Source organism: Macrotis lagotis, chromosome 2 (assembly GCF_037893015.1).
Source record: "Macrotis lagotis isolate mMagLag1 chromosome 2, bilby.v1.9.chrom.fasta, whole genome shotgun sequence".
Lineage (NCBI taxonomy): Eukaryota > Metazoa > Chordata > Mammalia > Peramelemorphia > Peramelidae > Macrotis > Macrotis lagotis.
Window position 1 is genome coordinate 31,227,033 of NC_133659.1, and position 21,405 is coordinate 31,248,437.

The window sequence follows — 21,405 nt, forward strand, 5'->3', positions numbered from 1 at the left end:
ATTAAGTGTCTGAGATCAGATTTGAACTCAGGTACTCCTGACTCCAGGGTCGGTGCTCTATCCACTGTACCACCTAGCTGCCCCTGCTTTTTTTTTTTAAAGAAAAAATTAAGAATTTTTTTTCAACTAAGAATCATTAATTTTGTCTTCTCCCCCACCCCACTGGAAAAAAAATAAATCTTGTAACCAATATGCCTAGTCAAGCAAAACAAACTCCCACATTGATAATGTCCAAAATTATATCTAATTCTGCTCCTAAATCTCATTTCCCTATTGGGGTGTGAGTAGCATGTTGCATTAGTTCTCTGGCATTGCATTTAGTCACTATATTGAACAGAATTGCTAAAGCCTTTCCAATAACTTGATTACTGTTGTTTCCACTGAAGAAACAATTCACCTGGTTCTGTCCACTTTACTTTGCATCAATTCATACAGTCTTTCTGGGCCTTTCTGAAAACATTCCCTTCATCATTTCTTACAGAATATTCCTATACCATAAACTAATTCAGCCATTCCTAATTTGATGGTGTCCCCATGATTTTCTAATTCCTTGCAAAAGGAAATAGATAAAAAGGCTATATATCTATTTATCTAAGTACAAATATACATACATTCATACACACACACACACACAAACGCACACACACACACTTTTTATAAATGGGACCTTTTTCTCTTTTTGTTAACTCTTTGGTGAACAGACCTAGAAGTAGTACCACTAGGTTCAATTTTTTTTAGGTTTTTTTCCCCCCAAGGCAATGGGGTTAAGTGGCTTGCCCAAGGCCACAAAGCTAGGTAATTATTAAGTGTCTGAGGTCAAATTTGAACTCAGGTACTCCTGACTCCAGGCCTGGTGCTCTATTCACTGCGCCACCTAGGTCCAATTTTGTAAGTTTTTTATTTCAATTTGATTTCAGTTCCATCAACAATTCATTAAGGTAGATTTCTGGGGCAGCTAGGTGATGCAGTGGATAGAGCACCAGCCCTGGAGTCAGGAGGATCAGAGTTCAAATCTGACTTCAGACACTTAATAATTACCTAATTGGGCAAGTCACTTAATCCCATTTCCTTGGGCTTCCCCCCCCAAAAAAAAGCTACCCTTCCATTATTTGCCATTTTCTCATTTTTGTCAATCTCATCATTTTGATGAGTATGAGGTAGAACCTTATAGATCTGAACTTTCCATAGATACCAGAACCCACTAGATGAAGCTAAGAGCCTTCTTCTCAAGCTTTCACATGGTAAGGACCTGGAGCACCTGGTCTGCCCAGAAGCAATTTCTTGGTCTCCCTTTGTGTTAGTCTATCCTCTCTGTTTCCATTCATCCACTCCAATAAACTTGTTTGGCATCTACCATGTGCCAGGCACTTTGTTTGCTTGGGGTAAACAAATAAAGACTAAAATAGGATCTGCCCACAGTGCTTGTGCAGCAACAGAGGCTCTCTTCCAAGGCCCCATGACAAAACACAATACCATCAAACACTGCTCAAGAATCAGATTATAGAAGAGAATTGTTATTGTCTGTTGTTCTGTCATCTGTTCTCAGAGAGGACCAATGACATCAGGAAGGTGATGTCGGCACTTACAAGTCAATTGGATTTAAGTGAGGAAGGGCTGTGCTAAGTCATTGGCTTCACTCTTTCCTCCAGAACCATCTGAGTCCAGTGGCAAGACATAGATCAAGACAATTGGCCATGACCCCAGATGCAGTGGGGGACCTTGATCTTTTAAAGTTAAGGTCTTTTCCAGGTCTCTGTTTATCATTCAGTGATTTGAGTATGACTAAGAAATGAGACCTCAATTTGCCTTCTCAAAAAATGTGAGAATGTAAATGTGACAACCCCATTGTACTGATTAAACAAGTTGCCAATTAGAGTAATAGTGACAGATAGTTTTCCATTTTTGTTTGTATCTATTCAATGAGGGTGGTGTTTAGTGACCAAGGGCACCATGGGAAGATGGCATCTTACTTGTGACCCACAGGGATTCACTGGGACTAGAATCTGGCCATTTTTTAGGAGTCAGAACAGAGCATATGCTGAGAATATTCCATGAAAAGGTTGTATGCTTTGGGGCAACTGCCAAGCTCCCCAAGACTTAACCTACATACTAAAGCTACAATATGACTCCATCACTCTGCACTGTGGTATTGATTCCCTTACCCAAGGTAGGGAAAGGTATGTGCACCAGTCAGATTAAATTTCAGTCCCCACCTTATTTAAGCTCTTTTCTTTCTTTAGATCCCTGCTAGATGCTTTACTGATTGACTTCTTCCCAAGGTATTAATATATTATCATTTAATTATATAAATGAAAGGCATAAAAAAAGCTGAAGCATTTCTTTAATCTAGCGTAAACATAGATCATACATTTCATTTGCTCCTGAGACCCAACTCTTCACAAAGGTCAAAACTCTCTCCATGCCCAAATCCATCTTTCTATCTTGACTCCCAGCCCAAAGAAGAAAACCAAGTACAAGTTTTGTTTTCAAAACCTGAGCTGAATAAAAGAGTTATTGGTTTGGGTTTTTCTACTGCCTATACAGTCTGTACTATCCCAAGTTTAGACCTGGTCACTTAAGTATGATAGGAAATCCAGTGCTGTGGTTCTCTTTGGCTCCAGACTCTCCTACCATTCTGCTAAATCCCCCAAGTCCTGTTTAGAATGTGGAAATCCATATCAGGTTGTTCCTAAAGCCCCCAGGGCTAACTTACTCTTCTGGGTTTTGCCTATATGGCCTGATTTGGCAATGATAAAAACTAGTATCTGACATGGCATACGATACCAGTGAATTCTTTTTCCCTTTCACATTTCAACTCAAAGTAGTCTTTTGTGCAACATCATCTGCATGGACTTTCTCTTAGCTCAAAGAAATCCATCTTTACACATTCAAGAACTCCCCCTTTTCCTCTCCTCTAAGGCCAATATGCAATGCCAGTCAGAGGGCAGTCCCAGGAGGTGAGAAAGAAAGACAAAAGTCACAGCTAGGTTGAAGTCAGTGCCTTGGGGCCATACCCCATCTTCTCCATGTTAGCTATACCTCTCTTCCTTGGAATGCATATGGTACCTGATTTTCTTTAACTCAAAAACCTTCTCATCATAATGTCCCTGAGCCTCATTCACATTTCTAAAAGAGATTATTATCTCCATCACAAGATCTCTTTGGGGAAGTTTGGATTCTTCTCCCCCTCTCAAGTGACTGCCTCTCTCTTTTCATATCTGACTGGAGAATGTGTTTATTTCTTCCCTATATTTGCTTCAATTATCCCCCCTCTAGAATTTTTTTGTGTTTTTTTTTTAGATTTTTGCAAGGCAATGGGGTTAAGTGGCTTGCCCAAGGCCACATAGCTAGGGATTTATTAAGTGTCTGAGGACAGATTTGAACTCAGGTACTCCTGACTCCAGGCCAGTGCTCTATCCACTGCGCCACCTAGCCACCCCAGACCCTCTAGAATTGAAGAGGTTGGGGTTGTATCCTACTAAGGGAAGAGTAGTTAGACTGCAAAATTGATGGGGAAGAGGGGAAGTAGAGAAATGTTCTTCCTCCTGCCTCTTTCCCTCTGGTACAGACAAGGAATCTCTCCACAAAACTTCTTTTGACCTGGCACTCTCCCAAATCCTTGGCCTCCTGTTTACCTGTTTTTTAAAAGTAATGGTCAAATGCTGGCCCAGACAGGATCCCTTTCTAATTCAATGAAGGTCAACTTGCTTGTTGAGAGCGTGACCAATGATCACAGGCAGTTTAACACATTGTTTTCTACTCCTTACTTTTCTGTGCTTGCAATGTGAGATTTCTGAACTTTAGGCCTGATGGAAGATTGACTCCTCTACTTTGGAATAAGCATCTTCTTTCCAGTACATATTCCCCAAGTCCTGATTGAAGACATTTTGGGGTGCTTACCACTTCTTAGGGCAACATATTTTACTTTTGGACAGCCCAACTAAGACATTTCTCTTTATATTAAAACTTAATTTGCCACTTCTATCTACTGATTCTCATTCTCACACCTGGGATGAGAACCAGCAGATCATGTTGAATCCCCCTCCCTGGAGATAACTCTTAAAATGCTTGAAAAACTCCCTCTCATATGCCCCAGATAGATGATATTTATAGACAACTTTGTCTAATATAAATCAATTGCTTGAAAAAAAGGAAAGCCTAGGAGCTCCTTAGTAAATCACTTGTTACTAGAAAAACATATAATAACAAATTATAATTACATTATAATATATAATAATGTATAATCATAAAAAATTCCATCTCCTAGAGCAGTTCTCTATTTAAAAAAAAAAGAATATTAAGAAAAAAAAGAATGCACATAGTCCCTCAGGGGATTCCCACAATTTAGGGGATGAGTGTGATGATAATCCCAAAAAGAAGACTGAAGGAGTGGTCGGACACACAGGAGAAAAGCCAATACAGCAAAATAACAGCAACCCAGAGATAAGAGAGTAAGTATCTAGATTAGAAAGAGAAGATGCTCTACAGTGTCAAATACAACTGAGAAGTGAAGGAGAATAATGACTAAGAAAAGCTGAATAGCTTTGTCCTTTAAAAGGTCATTAAACACCTGGGTTCAAATCCGACCTCAGACACTTAATAATTACCTAGATGTGTGGCCTTGGGCAAGCCATTTAACCCCATTGCCTTGAAAAATCTAAAAAAAAAAAGTCATTAAACCAACTATCCACTAATTTCACAAAATACAAAACAAACACACAAAATCATCAATTTTTAAGTATATAACCAACAAAATTCAGTAGAAAGAGATAATATATATAAGAGCCAAGTTGTAAAGATACACATAGGAACTATAAAAAATTATGAAACATTAAATAAAACATTTTTACCCAATTAAAGACTGATCTAAATAATTAGAGAAATATTCATTGTTTATGAGTAGACTAAATCATCTTGAGAGCCCCAGCCACTTGGACAAGCCTTCTACCCTCCTCACTTTTCTGTTTGGCCCCAATGTTACCTCTGACTGAACCTTATGATTACTCAGGTATTCTGGTTTCATTGAATGGTAACCTTATCTTCTTCCCTCCTTCCCTCCACTGCCATTTCCTCATACCAGAGGTGACCAGGGGAAAAGATGCATTTGTCTTCTAATTAGGGCCTCCCCCATCCAAAAGAACCAACCAATCTTACCCCCCATCCAGAACCCGGACACTTGGAACTCCAGGCAAGTTACTGAACATCTCAGCATTGTAGTTTTATTATCCCCAAAGTTGAAATAATAATATCTGAACTACCTGCCTGATAGGGCTGTAGTGGGACTTCAATGGGATTTTAGATTTAAAGCATCACATTGGTGCCAGCTTTTGTTCTTAACCTGGCACAGAAACCAAAAGCCACATTCTCACACATTGGGAAAGCAAAGTTTCTTTATAAGTCTCTGCTTGCTGACATGCCCTTATGAGAAGTAAGTGCAAAGCAAGAGATAACCCTGAAGATGACGAGTTAATAAGAGGTCAGGAGACCCCATTGTGAATTAACTTCAGGATAGTTTCAGGAATTAACTTCAGGATGCGTTTCTGAGGTCCTAGTCTGGGTCTGATTCTAAAAGGACCATCCAGGGAAGAGATGTTTCCCTCATCATCTAAATGTTTAGGAAGAGGTCTCCACTGTAGTGTCCCAGGAATCTTTACTTAAACTGTGCTATAAAACATCTTTATTAGTGATTAGAATAACAGCATAGATAGCATGCTCATCAGATTTATAGATGACACAAAATTCTGGGAGACAGATGACATTCTGAACAATAGACACAATGTTCAAAAAAGATCTCATGGGCTAAAACATTGGGTTCAATTTTCTAAAATGAAATATGATCAGGAAAAAATATAGAGTGTTATATTAGATTCAAAGAATCAATTTCACAAATGCAAGATGGAAGGCACATCTTTGGACCACAGTTTTTTTACTTTAAAAGAATCCTGCAGATTTAGTGGACTATGAAGTCATTATTAGTAAACAGAATGTTATGTCAATCAGGAATTATAAGGCAAACTTGAGCCACATCAAAAGGCAGTTGTAGCTATTTAAGCATTCAGTTATACCTGACTCTTCATGATTTCCTGGAACATAGCACAGCAGGTCCTTCAATCCTCCACTATCTTTCCAAATCTAAGTTCATGTTCCTTGTTTCCACGTCATATCTCATCCTCTACCATTCCCTTCTCTTTTTGCATTTGATCATTCCCAACATCATAGAAGGAAATGGCAACTCATTCTAGTATCTTTGCCAAGAAAACCCCCTGGACAGTATTAAAATGATAAAAAGAGATGATACTGGAAGATGACTTCCTCAGGTCAGAAGGTGTATGGTGCATTATGGGAGAAGAGTGGAGGACAACTACAAGTAGCTCCCAAAAGAATAAAGTGGAAAGGCCAAACCAAAAGAAAGCACAGTAGGGCGTGTGTCTAGTGACCAAAGGAAAGTCTGATACTGTAAAGATCAATATTGCATAGAAACCTAGAATGTAAGAGCAATGAATCAAGGTAAGCTATGTGTAGTCAAAGAGGAGATGGAAAGATTTAACATTTACATCTTAGGTATCCGTGAACTTAAATGGATAGGAATGGGTGAATGGGCAAGAATCCCTTTGAAGAAATGGAGTAGCCCCCATAGTTAATAAAAGAATGAGAAAAGCAGTGCTGTGGTATAATCTCAAAAAACAACAGAATAATATGTTTGAAGCAGAGACAAACCATTCAAAATCACAGTTATATAAGCCACTAAGACTGAAAAAGCCAATCAGTTCCATGCAAACATTATCTAGAAATAACACCAAAAGAAAGATGTCACATTCATCATAGGAGATTAGAATGCAAAGTAGGGAATCAAAAGATAATAAGAGTAACAGGCAAGTTTAGACTTGTACAAAATGACACAGGGCAGAGACTAATACAGTTCCATAAAGATTAATTCACTCGCCATAGCAATAACTCTTTTTCAGCAACCCAAAAGAGTCAATATAGGGACATTACCAGACAGTTAATTTTGAAATTATACTTATTATATACTTTGCAGCCCAAAGTGGAAAAGTTCAAGACCTGGCACTAACTGTGGATCAGACCGTGATCATCTTATTGCAAAATTCAAACTTACATTGAAGAAAGTAGGGGAAAACCCTCAAACTGTGACCTAAATAATATCCCTTATGAATATGAAGGGAAAGTGATGGATAAATTTGAGGGGTTAGTTCTGATAGATAGAATGTCTGAAGAACTATGGACAAACTTTTACAATATGTATAGCAGGCAGCAACAAAAACATTCCAAAGAAAAAGAACAAGAAAGCAAAATAACTGCCTTGAAAGTTTTACAAATAACTAAGCAAAGAAGGAAAGGGAAAGGGAAAGGAGAAATGCTGAATGCAGCATTGCAAGGAATAGCAAAGAGAGAGAAAAGAAGATTTCTTCAAGAAAAGGCAGAGTAGAATGAAATACAATATGGGTTCATTTTATTCTGCCCTGGGTAGGCCATACTGAAATGTTTCAATTTCTGTGCTGTATTTTAAAAGAACACTGATCAGCTGAAGAACTATCAGAAAAGGGCTCAACAAGCCCTCACACCAGAGGAGCTAGTCCTCCTTGAACACTCCAAACATTGCAAACTTCTGGTTCAGGTTTGAAGCACTTGAGCTACATGCCCTCTGAGGCCCCTTACAAATAGGATAGCCTGTGATTCTTTGATTTCCTATGATTCAGTGCCCTCCCATTTTTTCTTCTTTTCATGCTCTATCTCATTATTGCCCCCTCATCATTGGTGTATTTCCCCTGCTTAGCCCATTTTCTACCTGCATTCCTTTGCTGATGATTTCCTCCATATCACTAAGAATCCTTCTTTCTCTCTGATAACATGGAACATGCACATTTTTCTTGGATTGTCCCTTTCTCATCAGAGTGAACAAACATAGCAACCAAGGTTAGCAACAACAACAGAGTAGCATCAAACAGATAACCAAACACCTTCTTACTAAATATGCACAAGTAGATATAGAAGTGGAAATGACGGTTTGGTGGAGGTAACAGTGAAGACGCAGACCTGAGAAATTATGAACAGGAACTGGTAATACCCTGCCTAAAGGGAAATCAAGTTCTACAAGGCAGTGGCAGAAAGCACCTAGAGGAGAGAGCCTAATGGACACCTTGGAAGCCTTGATTATTTTTTAAAGTTATTTATTTATTTATTTTGAATTTTACAATTTTCACCCCTAATTTTGCTTCCCTCCCCCCCACCCCTGACAGAAGGCATTCTGTTAGCCTTTACATTGTTTCCATGCTATACATTGATCTAAGTTGAATGAGATGAAAAAGAAATGTCCTTAAGGAAGAAAAATAAAGTATAAGAGATAGCAAAAATTATATAATAAGATAACTTTTTTTAAATTAAAGGTAATAGTCTTTGGTCTTTGGTCTTTCTCTGGATACAGATGGTATTCTCCATCACAGATACCCTAAAATTGTCCCTGATTGTTGCACTGATGGAATGAGTAAGTTTATTAAGGTTGATCATCACCCTGATACTGCTGTTAGAGTGTACAATGTTCTGGTTCTGCTCATCTCACTCAGTATCAGTTCAAGCAAAACCTTCCAGGAGAAGCCTTGATTATTTGAAAAATACAGAGAAAAGAGAGAGAGACCAGATAATTTTAGCACTCCTGGGTCAGAGAATGAGGGGCTAGAATAGAGAGAAAGAATATATGGATAGTGAATAGAGTCAAGGAAATCCTTTTTGGAAATAGGTGCAAAAACAAAATCTTAAATAACAGGACTATTTGAAAGGGAGAAAAGGAAGGGGAAATCTACTTGGCTAATTGAGAGAACAAAAAGGAGGCAAGAATTATAATTAATTAAAACTGAGAGATGAAAAGTAACTAATAAGCAAAACTTCAAAGGGAAAAGAATAGCAAATGAGGGAAGGAGATCAGGCATGAGGAACATAATGCAAATGGAAACAAGGCCACCCTTTAAAAAGATGAAGGCAAAGTAACCATTGGAATATAATACTGTATCTACAGCAAAAGAGAGGGGAAAAATCAAAACAAAAAACTCAATATTAGTGATAGAGGAGAATAGAGCTTAAATATCAACTTTAAATGTGCATGGAATAAACAATCCAATAACATGAAAAAAGATTACAGAATGGGTAAGAAAACAAACCCCCACAATTTGTTACTTACAAGAAATACACAAAATAAAATTGAAGGAATGGGAAAAAAAATTTTTCTTACTATCATTCAAGTGAATCCAGAAACATAAAAGTTAGAATCTGACAAAGCCAAAATAAAAAATTCAAAAAATAAAAAAGGATAAATAAGGAAATTATTTTAGTCTGAAAAAACATAGGCAATAACTTATATGATCCAAATGCCTTAGCATTCAAATTTATAAATGAAATGTTATTTCAACTATAAGAAAATAGTAGCATAACAGTTCCTCTCTGTTTCATATGCCTAATAAAAAAGATAAATGTGAAGATAAGGAACTGGGCAAATTTCTAAAGAAACTAGAGTCAAAAGATTTATGACCTCTTTTAAATAGGACAACAAATGAATATTCATCTGCTAGGACACAGAAATATTGCAAACAAATGGAAAAAGTTAGAAACAGCCAATACATTCTTTATGGATTATCATGCAATAACAATACTAATTATTCCAGGGACCACAAGCAAAAGATGCAGATCTAGATGGAGGCTTAACTGATGAAATCTTAAATAATGAGTAGGCAAACAAACAAATCAAAGAAATAAATAATAACCATGTAAAAATGATAATGATGAAACAACATCCCTAAATTTCTGGGATGCAACTAAAATAATCCTCAGGGAGAAAATCACATTCTTAGAAACATATATCAGCATAATAGAAAAAGACACTTTCATGATGGAGCCAAAATGGTCACATGAAGCTAAGGATACTCCTAGAGCTTTTCCCGAAACAATATTAAATGAAGCCTCTGCACGAACCTTAAACTACAGATCCTACAAAAAAAAGTGAAACAAGTTCTCAATTTAAGATATCATGGAGGAACTTCAGTAAAGATATATTTCTTAGGGGCAAAGGGGAAGTATAGCCCAGCATAGGCAAGAGAGTTAAAAGTCCAGTGGGAAACTCTTACCCACAGTATAGTTCAGGCCAAGACTCAGCAAATCAGCAAGGCAGCAGACCAGCAGTAAGGATCCAACCTAGCTCAGAAGACAAAGTTTGGACCCTACAAACTCTTATACAACAGACATGACTGGGTCAGGCTATCCCAGCTCAAGAAACAAACCACTTGCATAGGCAATGCCTTGGCATGAAGGAGGGAACAAACTTTTGTATTGGGAACATCTTGGCAAGCGATATCCTAAGGACCAGATCCTGATTTCAGAACAAAAAGCTAGAGACTATACTTCCAGTTGCAGAGCTCAGCTGTCAAAATGAGCTAAAAATTACTATTCTGATAGGGACAATAAAAATGCCATCTCAGAAAAGAAAAGTAATGACAAAAGGTCTAAATGTGAAGCCTCAGAGGTGTTTATGAATTGACCTCAAATCCAAAAAGATCTCTTGGAAGAACTCAAAATGGATTTTAAAAACCAAAGGAGGGAAGAAGAAAAAAAACAGAGGAAAAGAAATGAGAGTCATGATAATTATGAAAAATTGACTGAAGAAATCAACTCTTAAAAGTAAAAATGATCAACTGGAAAAAGAATTCACTCATCAAAAAATAAAATCTACCAACTAGAAAAGGAATGAAATTCATCAACAAGTAAAGCTGACTAACTAGAAAAGGAATGCAAATCATCAAAAAGTAGAATTAACCAACTAGAAAAGGAAAAACTCGTTAAAAGCAAAATTAACCAACTGGAAAAGAAACACAAAAGCTAACTGAAGAAAATAAGACTAAAAATTAGAATTGGACAAATGGAAATAAATGACTCTGAGACACCAAGATTCCATCAAACAAATCTAAAACGTTGAAAAATAAAAGAAAATATAACAGAAACTCAACGGAGCTAATACTACCTTTGGGAGTCCAGTCACCTCTATAGCACTTTGAAGTATTAAGGAAAGATGTCAATAGAAGGTATATTGTCTTTGTTCAGTCATTTCAGTTGTGTCTGATTTTTTTGCGACCCCATTTGGGAGTTTCTTGGCAGACATATTAAAGTGGTTTGCCATTTCCTTCTCCAAGAATCTGAGGTGAGGAATCTGAGACAGAGTTAAGTGACTTGCCCAAGGTCATATAACTAGTACATGTCTGAGGCCAGATTTGAATTCAGGGATATGAGTCTTCCTGACTCCACTCTATTCTCTGGGCCACCTAGCTTCCTAATATAGATATTGATCACTTAATCTTCACTTTGTAAACACTTTATGCTATATGAGTGCCACCAGCCATTAGGGAAAGGGAGTTGCATATGGAAGTACAGAGAATTAGAACTGGATGGCACCTCAGAACATCACAGAGAGAATGCCAGAGTTGAGAAGCTAGCTGAATTTTGAAGAAAACAAAGAAGTTCCAGAAAAACTTCTGTTTCATTGACTACACTAAATTCATTGCATGAATCACAACAAAATGTGGCAAGTCCTCAAAGTGATGGGAGTACAAGATCATCCTATCTGTCTCCTGAGGAACCTGTATTAGACCAAGGAGCAACAGTTAGTACTGAACACGGAAAAACTGATTGGTTTAAAACTGGAAAGGAAAATAAACAGTCTGTATATGTCATCTTAGATGCAGAATACACCATATGAAATGCCAAGCTGGAAGAATCAAAAGCCACAATTACAGCTTGTCAGGAGAAATATCAGCAATCTCAGGTGTTCGGATGATGCCATTTTGATGACAGAAAATGAAGAGAAATTAAGAAGCCTTTTGATGAGGGTGAAAGAGGAGAGTGTAAAACCTAAGATGATCTTGATAACTGATTCCATAACTTCCTGGTAAATGGAGAAGTAATGACAGATATGTCAGATTTTATATTCATGACTATGGCTATGAATTTAAAAGACACTTGCTCCCTAGAAGGAAAACTTTAGCAAATCTGATGGTTAGATGATTGAAGCTTGTCTACCATTCCCAATGAAGACCATGACATTAGAAAAGTGATGCCATGATAGGCAAGAAAATTAAATTTCAATGAAAGGATGATGTGCAAATTTACCAGTCTTACTTTCTTCTCCAGAGCAATCTAGGTCCACTGGCCAGATATGGATCAGGATGACTGGAGATTACCCTGGATGAAGTGGTAGGCCTTGTGGGAGAACTTGGCCTTTTTAAAAGCTAGGTCTTTCCCAGGTCACGGTTTGACTAAGATTAGGGAAGAGAGAGAGATAGAGGTGAAAGAGGCCAAGAATAACTACTTCCAAAAATAATTAAGCTGGAAAGGTAAGTCTGACAGAAAAAAAAATTATGTCAAATATGATTTCCTTCTGTGCTGACTTTCCATATACTGTGTGTGTGTCTGATTTTCATCCCATTGTTAATAGCTCCGATTGGTGGGTCACCTGAAACCTATACAATGAAAGCTATCTTACTACAGGGTGGTGGTGGTGGGGAACTGGTATATTTTGATATACAGATAAAGATACTTGACAAAGACTGTCCCATCAAAAAAGGATACTGAGATGTAAATCCACTGAGATAATAGGAACTACTTGCTACCTTAATAGCCACAGTAATATGTATTAAACTTTCACATCCCTATACTTCTGAGTCAAGATTCTACATGTGATGGGCAACCAAGTGGCTGCAGTGGCTAGAACTCCAACCCTGGCGATGGGGGGTCTGAGTTCAAATCCAGAATCTGACATATGATACAATTAGCTGTGTGACCTTGGCCAAGTACTTAACTCAATGGCCCCACAGAATTAAAAAAAAAATTTAAGTGGAGTCCATGTGTGGAATTCATTCCCAATTTTCTGAAGAATCTAGCACTCTTTCCTACCTTCATCACATTAAGGAAGTGAGAACAAATTTCAACTAATCTATCAATCAGAGTCTTTAGATCACAAAATTTTAACCTGGAGTCTGTAAAATTGTTTCTTATATGTTTAAATATTTTGTTAACATTTTGTAACTGCTTCCCTTTGTAATGCCAAGTGTTTTATTTTGTAACCATTTCTATCACTTAAAAACATTCTTCTTAAAAGGAATTCCTAGGCTTTCCCAGTCTATTAGAAAGTTTGACTCAAAATGTTAAGAGCATTTACTTTAGATTAAATGCAAAAAAATCTTTGAATAAATTGGAGTGACTTACCAGGAAGAGTTTCTGGATTGGCTGAAGAAACTTGATCAAGCCTATAGGTCTTCTATAAAATTGCATACCAATGCAACATCTACAGAGATTTCAGAAAGCAGTGCATGGGGAAAGAGTGTTGCAGTTATATCCCTTGAGGCCCCCATTGCCACAAAAGAAAGCATTTTGGTCTTGACCTTGGTCTCTTCCTATCTTATCCTACTCCATGCCTAGAGGACCTTTTGAGCTTGAAAGGGAATAGAGGATGTTGACCTTCCCCTCATCCCAATGACATCCTAGCATCAACTCCTATGACAGCAGCAGCTGTCTTATGAAGATGAGGGCAGACTAGACAGTTCTACAGTGACCTTGGCAAACAAGTGACACCAACGGAAGCTTCCTGAGTGTCCTATGAAGGGGAGAAAAGGACTTTCAGCATCCAGGAGGTGCAAGTTACTCCTTTGCTTTGTATGACCTCTCAGTTTGAGCCTACTTCCCCCCTAGGTTTTTTATGTGATCTTGTAAGTGTGTCATAGACTTTGATGGAGGAAAGATATACCAATTGTTCTTACTATAGCACCCTGGCAAATAACCCTTTCTAAAAGTTGCCTAAGTTTGATTAATTGACATCAATTGATAATCTTGGAGGAAAGCACAATACTGAGGTTCAGGAGCTATTGCATTTACAAAACACTCCCTAACCTTCTGAACTAATTGAGAGCTCTGAAAGAATATATCTAGCCTCACACTTGGAATCTAAAAGACTGGCAATTGATATAGTTACCCCAGAATATTTGCTACAATAGACTGCTATATCTGAGCCTTTAAGATAGAAAAGAATGTCAGAGTGCTAAGATATAGTGACTATCTGATCCAGCCCCTAATTTTATAGATGGAGAAATCAAAGGCCCAGATAGGGAAAGTGAATTTTCAAAGACCATATAGCTGACTAGTGATCAACAGAATTTAGATGAGAATGATGCTGTGCCACCCTCCCAAATTATGAGTTTCTTTAAGATTGGAATCATGTCTCCCCCTCCCCATTTACTCCCCTATTGGGGTAGATAGTATTAAAATTAATGTTATCTATTTTATATTTTAGCCAACTGCTACTTAAAGACCTTAAGGAATTTGTTCAGGGTCACATAGACAGATGGGATCAGAGTTAGGTCTGAAACTCTAATCCTATGCTCTTTCCAACACTTTATCACTTCATGCTGCCATTATTTTGGTAAACACAGAGACTTCAAGTTATGTTGGTGCTACCATATGCCTCTGAGTGAACACCAGACTCTTCTATTCCAAAGAGAATCACATGCTTATCACTAACCAAACCATTTGCATCCTCCTATCACTTTTGGAATCAAATACAAACAGCCTTGTGTTGTAAGAAGCAAATGTCTAGATGCTGGTTGGATTACACACTTTTTAGTTTCCCTTCAGTTATTTGGGTCTTCCCTCTTCCTCCCTCGACCTCTAAACATATACACTGGCCAGGAGGGAATCCGGGGTCAGAGTCCTAAATGGACCTGGGTCCTAGAAGACAAGTTAGGAGGATAGGTTAAGGAAGTTATTGCTCAGAACAGGACCCCTTGGTAGTAGGAGGTGGTCTCTAAGCCAAACCTTGTAGGAATCTATAAACCCCAAAAAGTGGAGGTGAAGAGATAGCAAAAGCTGGGAATGAGAAACAACTCTCTAAAGGGAAGTAGCATGACAAACATGAGGAAAATCTAGGAAAGCTGCTTGTCTACACTAATCCAAAAGAGGTGGTATCTACAATCCAACCTTGGTAAAACCTTGAATACCTATCTGCAGATTTGGTATGTCTTCCTAGGGTTAGAAGGGAATCAACAAAACTTCTTGAACAGGGAAGCCAAATCAGAACTGTACCTTAAGAATATCTTTTTGGCAGCTATGTGGAATATGGCTTGGGAGATGCCAGGAGACCAATGGAGGCTATTGTAATAGTCTAAGGGACAGGTGATTAAAAAAATTAGAATACTAGTTACTATGGGAGTGGAGAGAACAGGTTGGTTGTGAAGGACTTCAGGATAGAATCAACCACTTCTCAATTTACTAGATATGGGAGATGAGGGAGAAAAAAAGAGATAAGGATGTTCACATGCGTGAATAAGTTCTGGAATTACAGCCTTCTCATTTGTTTGCTCTGTGCCTCAGTTTCCTATGCAAAAAGCCTATCTTATCAAGGGTTAATGCTTTCATTCAGGTCTAGCCAACCTAGGAAGTCAGGCTGGATGGAAGGGACAAGGCATCCAGGGGTTTTCAAACAGCAACATTAGACTCCCCAGAACTTTCACTCTTCCTTCATCTTTTGCCCCTTTCTGTTGGGCCCCTTTCTGACTGAGACACAACATTGCCCCAATAAATATCTCCCATTGTTATAAACACAGAGGCAATTCATTCTCCAGAGTCCTCACTCTTGGAGCATGGGCATCCAAAGCATAAGTTAATAATAGTAATAGCTGGCAGTGATGTAGTGTCTTAAAATTTCCAAAGTTCTTGTTTGGGAGATAAAATTTAGGGTGAAGTGAAGGAGAGAGATGACACAAATCATATATGTATATATTGAATATGTATTTTCATATGTACATATATGAATATCTGCCTCTATGTTGAAGAATATGAATAGAAATTGAATGGCATCTGTAAGACACTGCTTGCTTTCCCTTGTGTTCCTAAAGTACAAAATAGTTCTCAGAGGCATCAGAATGAAATGATTCCAATCTGTCCTCTTTTGACTTCATTGGTACTCCTCCCTTCTCTAGATGCCTGGCTTGTGTACAACTTGTCTCCCTGGAGTGTGGGTTGGGCAGGGATTGGCCTAGTGCCCAAGTGTGGTATATAAGAGATAGAGGCTACTCAGGCAGTGACATTACTTGTTGTCAGAACAAAGTTCCCCACATCATCCATGGTGTTTTCGTGGCTATCCTCATGGCTCCCTGTGAGTCTCCCCAGGCTGTGGTTATGGTCAGCTGCTCTGATCCTGGCCCTGGGCCTTCTCCAGTTGACCCGACTGCTGTCTAGGAGACAGAAAATGCTCCAAGCTCTGGACAGTTTCCCTGGACCACCGACTCATTGGCTCTTCGGGCATGCCAAAGAGGTAGGCTTGGGTTCCTAGCCAGCCAGGGACAGGGACAGGCACAGAAGGAGGGAGGGGGTGGGGGGGGAAGGAGAGTTTGAAGCTAAAGAAGAAAAAAAGGGTTGTTATTGAAGGAAAGAATCTACTCCTCTTCTGACTTTGGGAGCAGGTAAGGAGGCAGTGCAGTGTCACAGTTCAGGATCAGAGAAAGACACAGGGGAGGCCAAATAGGACAGGGAAGACCCAGGGGTCCATCCTGTATGAGGAATGGTTAAAGAAAAGGGAAATGTTCAGCCTGGTAAAGAGACTTAGTGGAGATATGTTCAAGTATTTGAAAAGGTGTGATAAATGACTGATTTAATTAATGAAAATCAGTCATTAAAAGATTAAGTGCCAGTCACTGTACCAGGGGTAAGGAATACTAAAACAAGAGGGAGATAGCACTGCCCTCAAGTAACTTACATTCTAATAATGGGAGTCAGCAGTTGTCACAAGTAAAATTCAGAGAGACAAAGTTTTCAGTTATTAATAATTAATTTCTTAACTAGGTTAGTCAATAATCGATAAATTGATAACCAAAAACAAAAATACAGGTTCTAGGATCATCTTAAATGTATTGCTATCTTCCCAATAGCACATTATTGGACCCTCCCCTGACCAGGAAAAAAACCTGCTGAGATATGACTTGATCATAAGATTCAGCTCACCAGAAATCTGAAAACTCCCACCAAGCTTTCTCTTTCATAAACTGAGTCACCTAAACTCTTATGAGGGGGAAGAGCAAAAATAGGAACTCTTTCCCCCAGGGAGAAACCTCACCCAAACTGGATCTTGTTTACCTTAGATAGAAATCAAGTTTCCCAGTTGGGTTGGGTCCTGCCTAGATGCCTTGAGCAGAATGACTAGGAAAAAAAGGAGAAATGCCTATGACATTCTCCAACCAGGCAAGGACCTCTTCCCAAGTTAGCCTTCACAGAGAAGGGAATAGTAAAAAGTATTCGTAGTAATCAAATAGCACAACATTAAAATTAATTTTTCTCAGAGTGGTGGCCATGGAAAGGGAATTTTTGTTTGAAATGGACAATTAATTGAAACATCTTTTCTGGGAATCAGTGTTATTTTAACTAATATTCCCAGAGAGAGAGAAGAAAAGTGTAGTAGTCTAGATTTGAAAGAATGTCATTAAATGGGAGTCCAGGTCTACTACAGTAACATTAATACTTTCGAAATATATTTTTCCGTTATTTGAAATTGCTCTTATGGCTTGCCTCAGCTCCTTGGAATGGTATATCTTTGATTAAGGAAGAGTTTGAACTAGATCTTGGCCCCAGAAAGTGGAATCAGGAGCAAGGAGGAAGGTATACAGGTGTAAGCTCAGATTCAATATCAGGAAAAGCCCAGAGCAGAATGGGGCTGCATCAGGAGGTGTTGGCTCACTCTTCTCTGGAGGTCTTTGAGTATAGGCTGGGTGGACATTTTCCATGTGTTCTAAAAGAAGATGGCTAATCAGTCTAAATACCTCTCGAGGTCTTTTCCAATGCTGGCCTTAGTTTACCCATTTATAAAATGAGGAAGCTGAACGATTAACCCTTTATGTCCTCAGTTTTGACTTTCTGCTACTCTGAAAACTGTTCCCTCTACCAGATTGAGGGGAGACTCGAAGTTCTCTTTTTCCCTCTTTCTCCCTTACTGTGGAGCCCAAACCAGAGTGGGCACCACCTGATGGGTCATTGAAGACATGTTGACTGATAGAAGGTTTCAGTTCGTGAATTATCAGCTGTCCCAGCTGTCCCATGAAGAAGTGACTGGCAGTAATAAGGAGAAGTAACTGGTGTTGATCTCACTTTTGCATGGAGAGGTGACCAGAAGTTTAGACACCTCAGCTTTCCAGAGCCCACTTCACTCCAGCCTTACAAGCCTCAGAAGCTGCAAAGTTAGCAACTGCATCCTCCCTGCTCCCCCCCCCCCCCATTCCTTTAACTTGTATTGACAGTGTGACAGTGTGCTGGACCTCAAGTCAGGAAAGCATGATTTCCAGTTCTGCATCTGCTGCAGGACCTGGGGCAAATGACTTACTCTTATTTGTCCTCAGTTTCTTTACTTTTAAAATGGGACTAATCCCTATAATATCATTCTCACAAAGATTAGTTGATGTCCAGTGTAAGGGCTCCTCTACTACTGAAGTAGGGGGAATATTAGACAGAGAAATGTGTTTTATGGTTGTTTATCTGTACTCTCTATACTGACCTTGTATCTTTCCTTTACCCATCCCATTGTCAAACCTATGAGAAGAGCTCAATGAACTTTTAGTGAAGTACCTTACCCTTCCTTGACAAGGACTTAGTAACTCCTAGCCTCAGAAACAAAATAAGCCTCTATCAACAAAACCATAGATTCCTGCCTTAGCATGAAAGGAAAATATTCCTCCCTGGCAAAGACACAGTAAATCCCAAAAACAGACTCTAAAGCCCCAATCAACAGAACAATGAATCCCTGCCTTAGCCAGAAAGGATTAAGTCTTTGACCTGCCATCCCTCATCAACTGCTTTCTGAGCTACCCTTCTCCTATAATCCCGCATCCAAGCATCAATGCCTCATCTCTGCTCTCTAAGCTACCCACCCACTTACATCTCCCTACATCCTCCTTAAAAGCTCAGCTCACTCCTCAGTTGAACTGCTCCTCCTCCTTTGGAGGAGTCTGCTCTGGGGGACCATCATTCCCCAAACTCCTGCCACTGTGCCCTTCCTTATTGCTTATACCCTGCTTATTTGTCCTTCTTTGAAGGATCCTACTTTCGGGGAGCATCATGCCCCCAAATAACCTCTTATTTTCTTTCCTTTCTCTTAGCTGTTCTTGATGTTCTCACCAACCCACACCTTGTGATTGTTTCTTTTTACTAAACTCCACTACTTCTACTGAAACTTACTATCTTCCTGCTTCTCCAAACAACCTAGTAACTTGTTAACTTTATTTAGCAACACAAACTTTTTGTAGTAACCAGTAAACTTTTGTGCAACCTGTGAATTAAAATTTAAGCCTATTCTTAGCCTCCTATGTCCAAGAATTGGTGATTTCTTCATCTATAAGGAACCTACATAGATCCTTAACCCCACTTTCCCCAAACCTATTTGGGACCTATTTCTTCTTGGACCTATTTCTCCCAGCTTCACTTTAAGCCTACTCTCCTCTTAGCCCCCCTTGACCCATCTTCAGTAATATGCAGAATTTAATTTTTGTCCAAAGTTAGATCCTGGTCTGGGATTAGGCTTGGGGGCTCAATTTCTGTATAGAATTAAGATTCATCCAGGATCAGAATTGAGGCTCAATCTTTGTCCACTATTTAAGTTCAACCTAGTAGGCCCAGAGTTGGGGCTCAATCTCTGTCCTGAGTTAGGGCTCAGTTTAGGACTAGGGTTTGGACTCAGTCTCTATAGAGTTAGCATTCAGTGAAGAGGAAGCATTCAGTATGACACCAATATGGTGATCTCCTGGGAAAAGGGAGCCACAGTTGCCTAAGGAGAGGTAATTAGCCCAGGTAAGAAATGGATTAGGTCAAGGCTTTGGTGCTGCTCAGCAGGAGGGATTTAGTCATGAGTGGCTCTTGTATTTCTAGTCTGGGTGAGATACCCATCACCCCCGCTCTTCTCTCTCTCTTTCTCTAAATGAGTAAGTATAAGAAGTAAAAATAAGAAGAAAAAATTTTAAAAGTCCTTTGAAAGCTTTTACATATATAGGTGGTGTAATGTATAAAATACTGAGCCTAGAGTCAGAAAGACCTGAATTCAAATACATCTTCATCCACCTCCTCATCTGTGATCCTGGGCAAGTTACTTGGCCTCAATCTGCCTTAGTTTCCTCATTTGCAAAATGGGGATAGTAATATAATCCACCTCTAAATGTTATTGTGAAGATCAAGTGAATTAACATCTATATTACTTTGTAAACCTTAAAGGATTATGTAAATTCCCACTATTTACCTATCATTTTGCATAAAAACAGATATTTATGTGTGTGTATGTTTATATCTTCAGTGGAGACAGAGATACTGTGCATGTGCCTACCTCTAGGACCTTTGCTAGACATTGAGGATCCAAAGTTCCCCCACTCCCATAGAAGTAGCCAACACTCCAACCTCAGGCTTTCTCCAACCTTAGTCTTTAAGCCAGAACTCTCTCAGTCCAGAGGCCATAGCAGCCTTATTCCAAAACTGACAGTGGCTCCCTTCTTCCAGCCTCTTTGAAGCCCTGGGAGAGTTCCCCACCCCCTTCCCCAACTTGTACTTATTTTGCTCCAACACAGGAGAGTCACTTAAGAGCTTATAGGAATGTTTTAACAAACAAAAAGGTAGACAAAAGAAGTAAAAGACAAGGAAAAAATCCCCACTCATCTGAGCTTAGGTAACAAGGGAACAGAATATTTTCACTCTCCATTCCTCCTCTCTCCTTTCTTAAAACATTTTGTCCTAAAGCTAGATCACTCTAAATCAGCCAGTGCTGACAGCCTGGGAAACAGAGAGCACCAATGCTTTCCCATTCTTCCTGCCCTGGATAACAATAGGTTGTTATGGTGATGGTCCTTTCTTCTTATCCCAAACTTGATTCTGACAACCTATAGCTTGGCAGGAAGGAATGCCAGAGCTCGTGATCAGAAGACCTCAGAATCCCAGGGATTATTGATATCCCAGAATCATATTTCTAGAGTAGCACCACAACACTGGAACAGCTCCTCTCCAGTCCTCAGTTTCTTCATCTAAAACTGTCCGACACCAATATGATGCATAAGCTGGTTCGTTTATTGATCACAGGATACATACTTTTATACTCTACATTTACGTAACCAATTACATAAGCGTTTTAGCAAGCATTTTTTTCACATGCATACCTTGTGTATGTCTTAGGTGATTGCTTTGAGAACCAAACAGTGTTCTGCTAAACAGAGAGAAGATTGTTTTGAGAACCGAACAGTGATTTGATAAACAAAGTGCAGAAGGTAATTTTCTCAGAATGCTCTATCTATCTGAGCCTGGGAATACACCTAGTTAGCTCAGACATGCAGCTACTCCCTA

At 39.0% G+C, this 21,405-nt stretch overlaps 1 protein-coding gene across 1 annotated transcript in view; it reads left to right on the plus strand.

The window, feature by feature from the left end:
* The first annotated feature begins 16,168 nt into the window (after positions 1–16,168).
* The window catches only part of LOC141511837 (cytochrome P450 4B1-like), a 20,405-nt gene continuing 15,168 nt past the window's right edge, over positions 16,169–21,405 (plus strand). The window contains exon 1 of the mRNA XM_074220852.1: positions 16,169–16,360. Within this exon, the coding sequence (XP_074076953.1) occupies positions 16,169–16,360 (192 nt within the window). The remainder of the gene's footprint in view (positions 16,361–21,405) is intronic.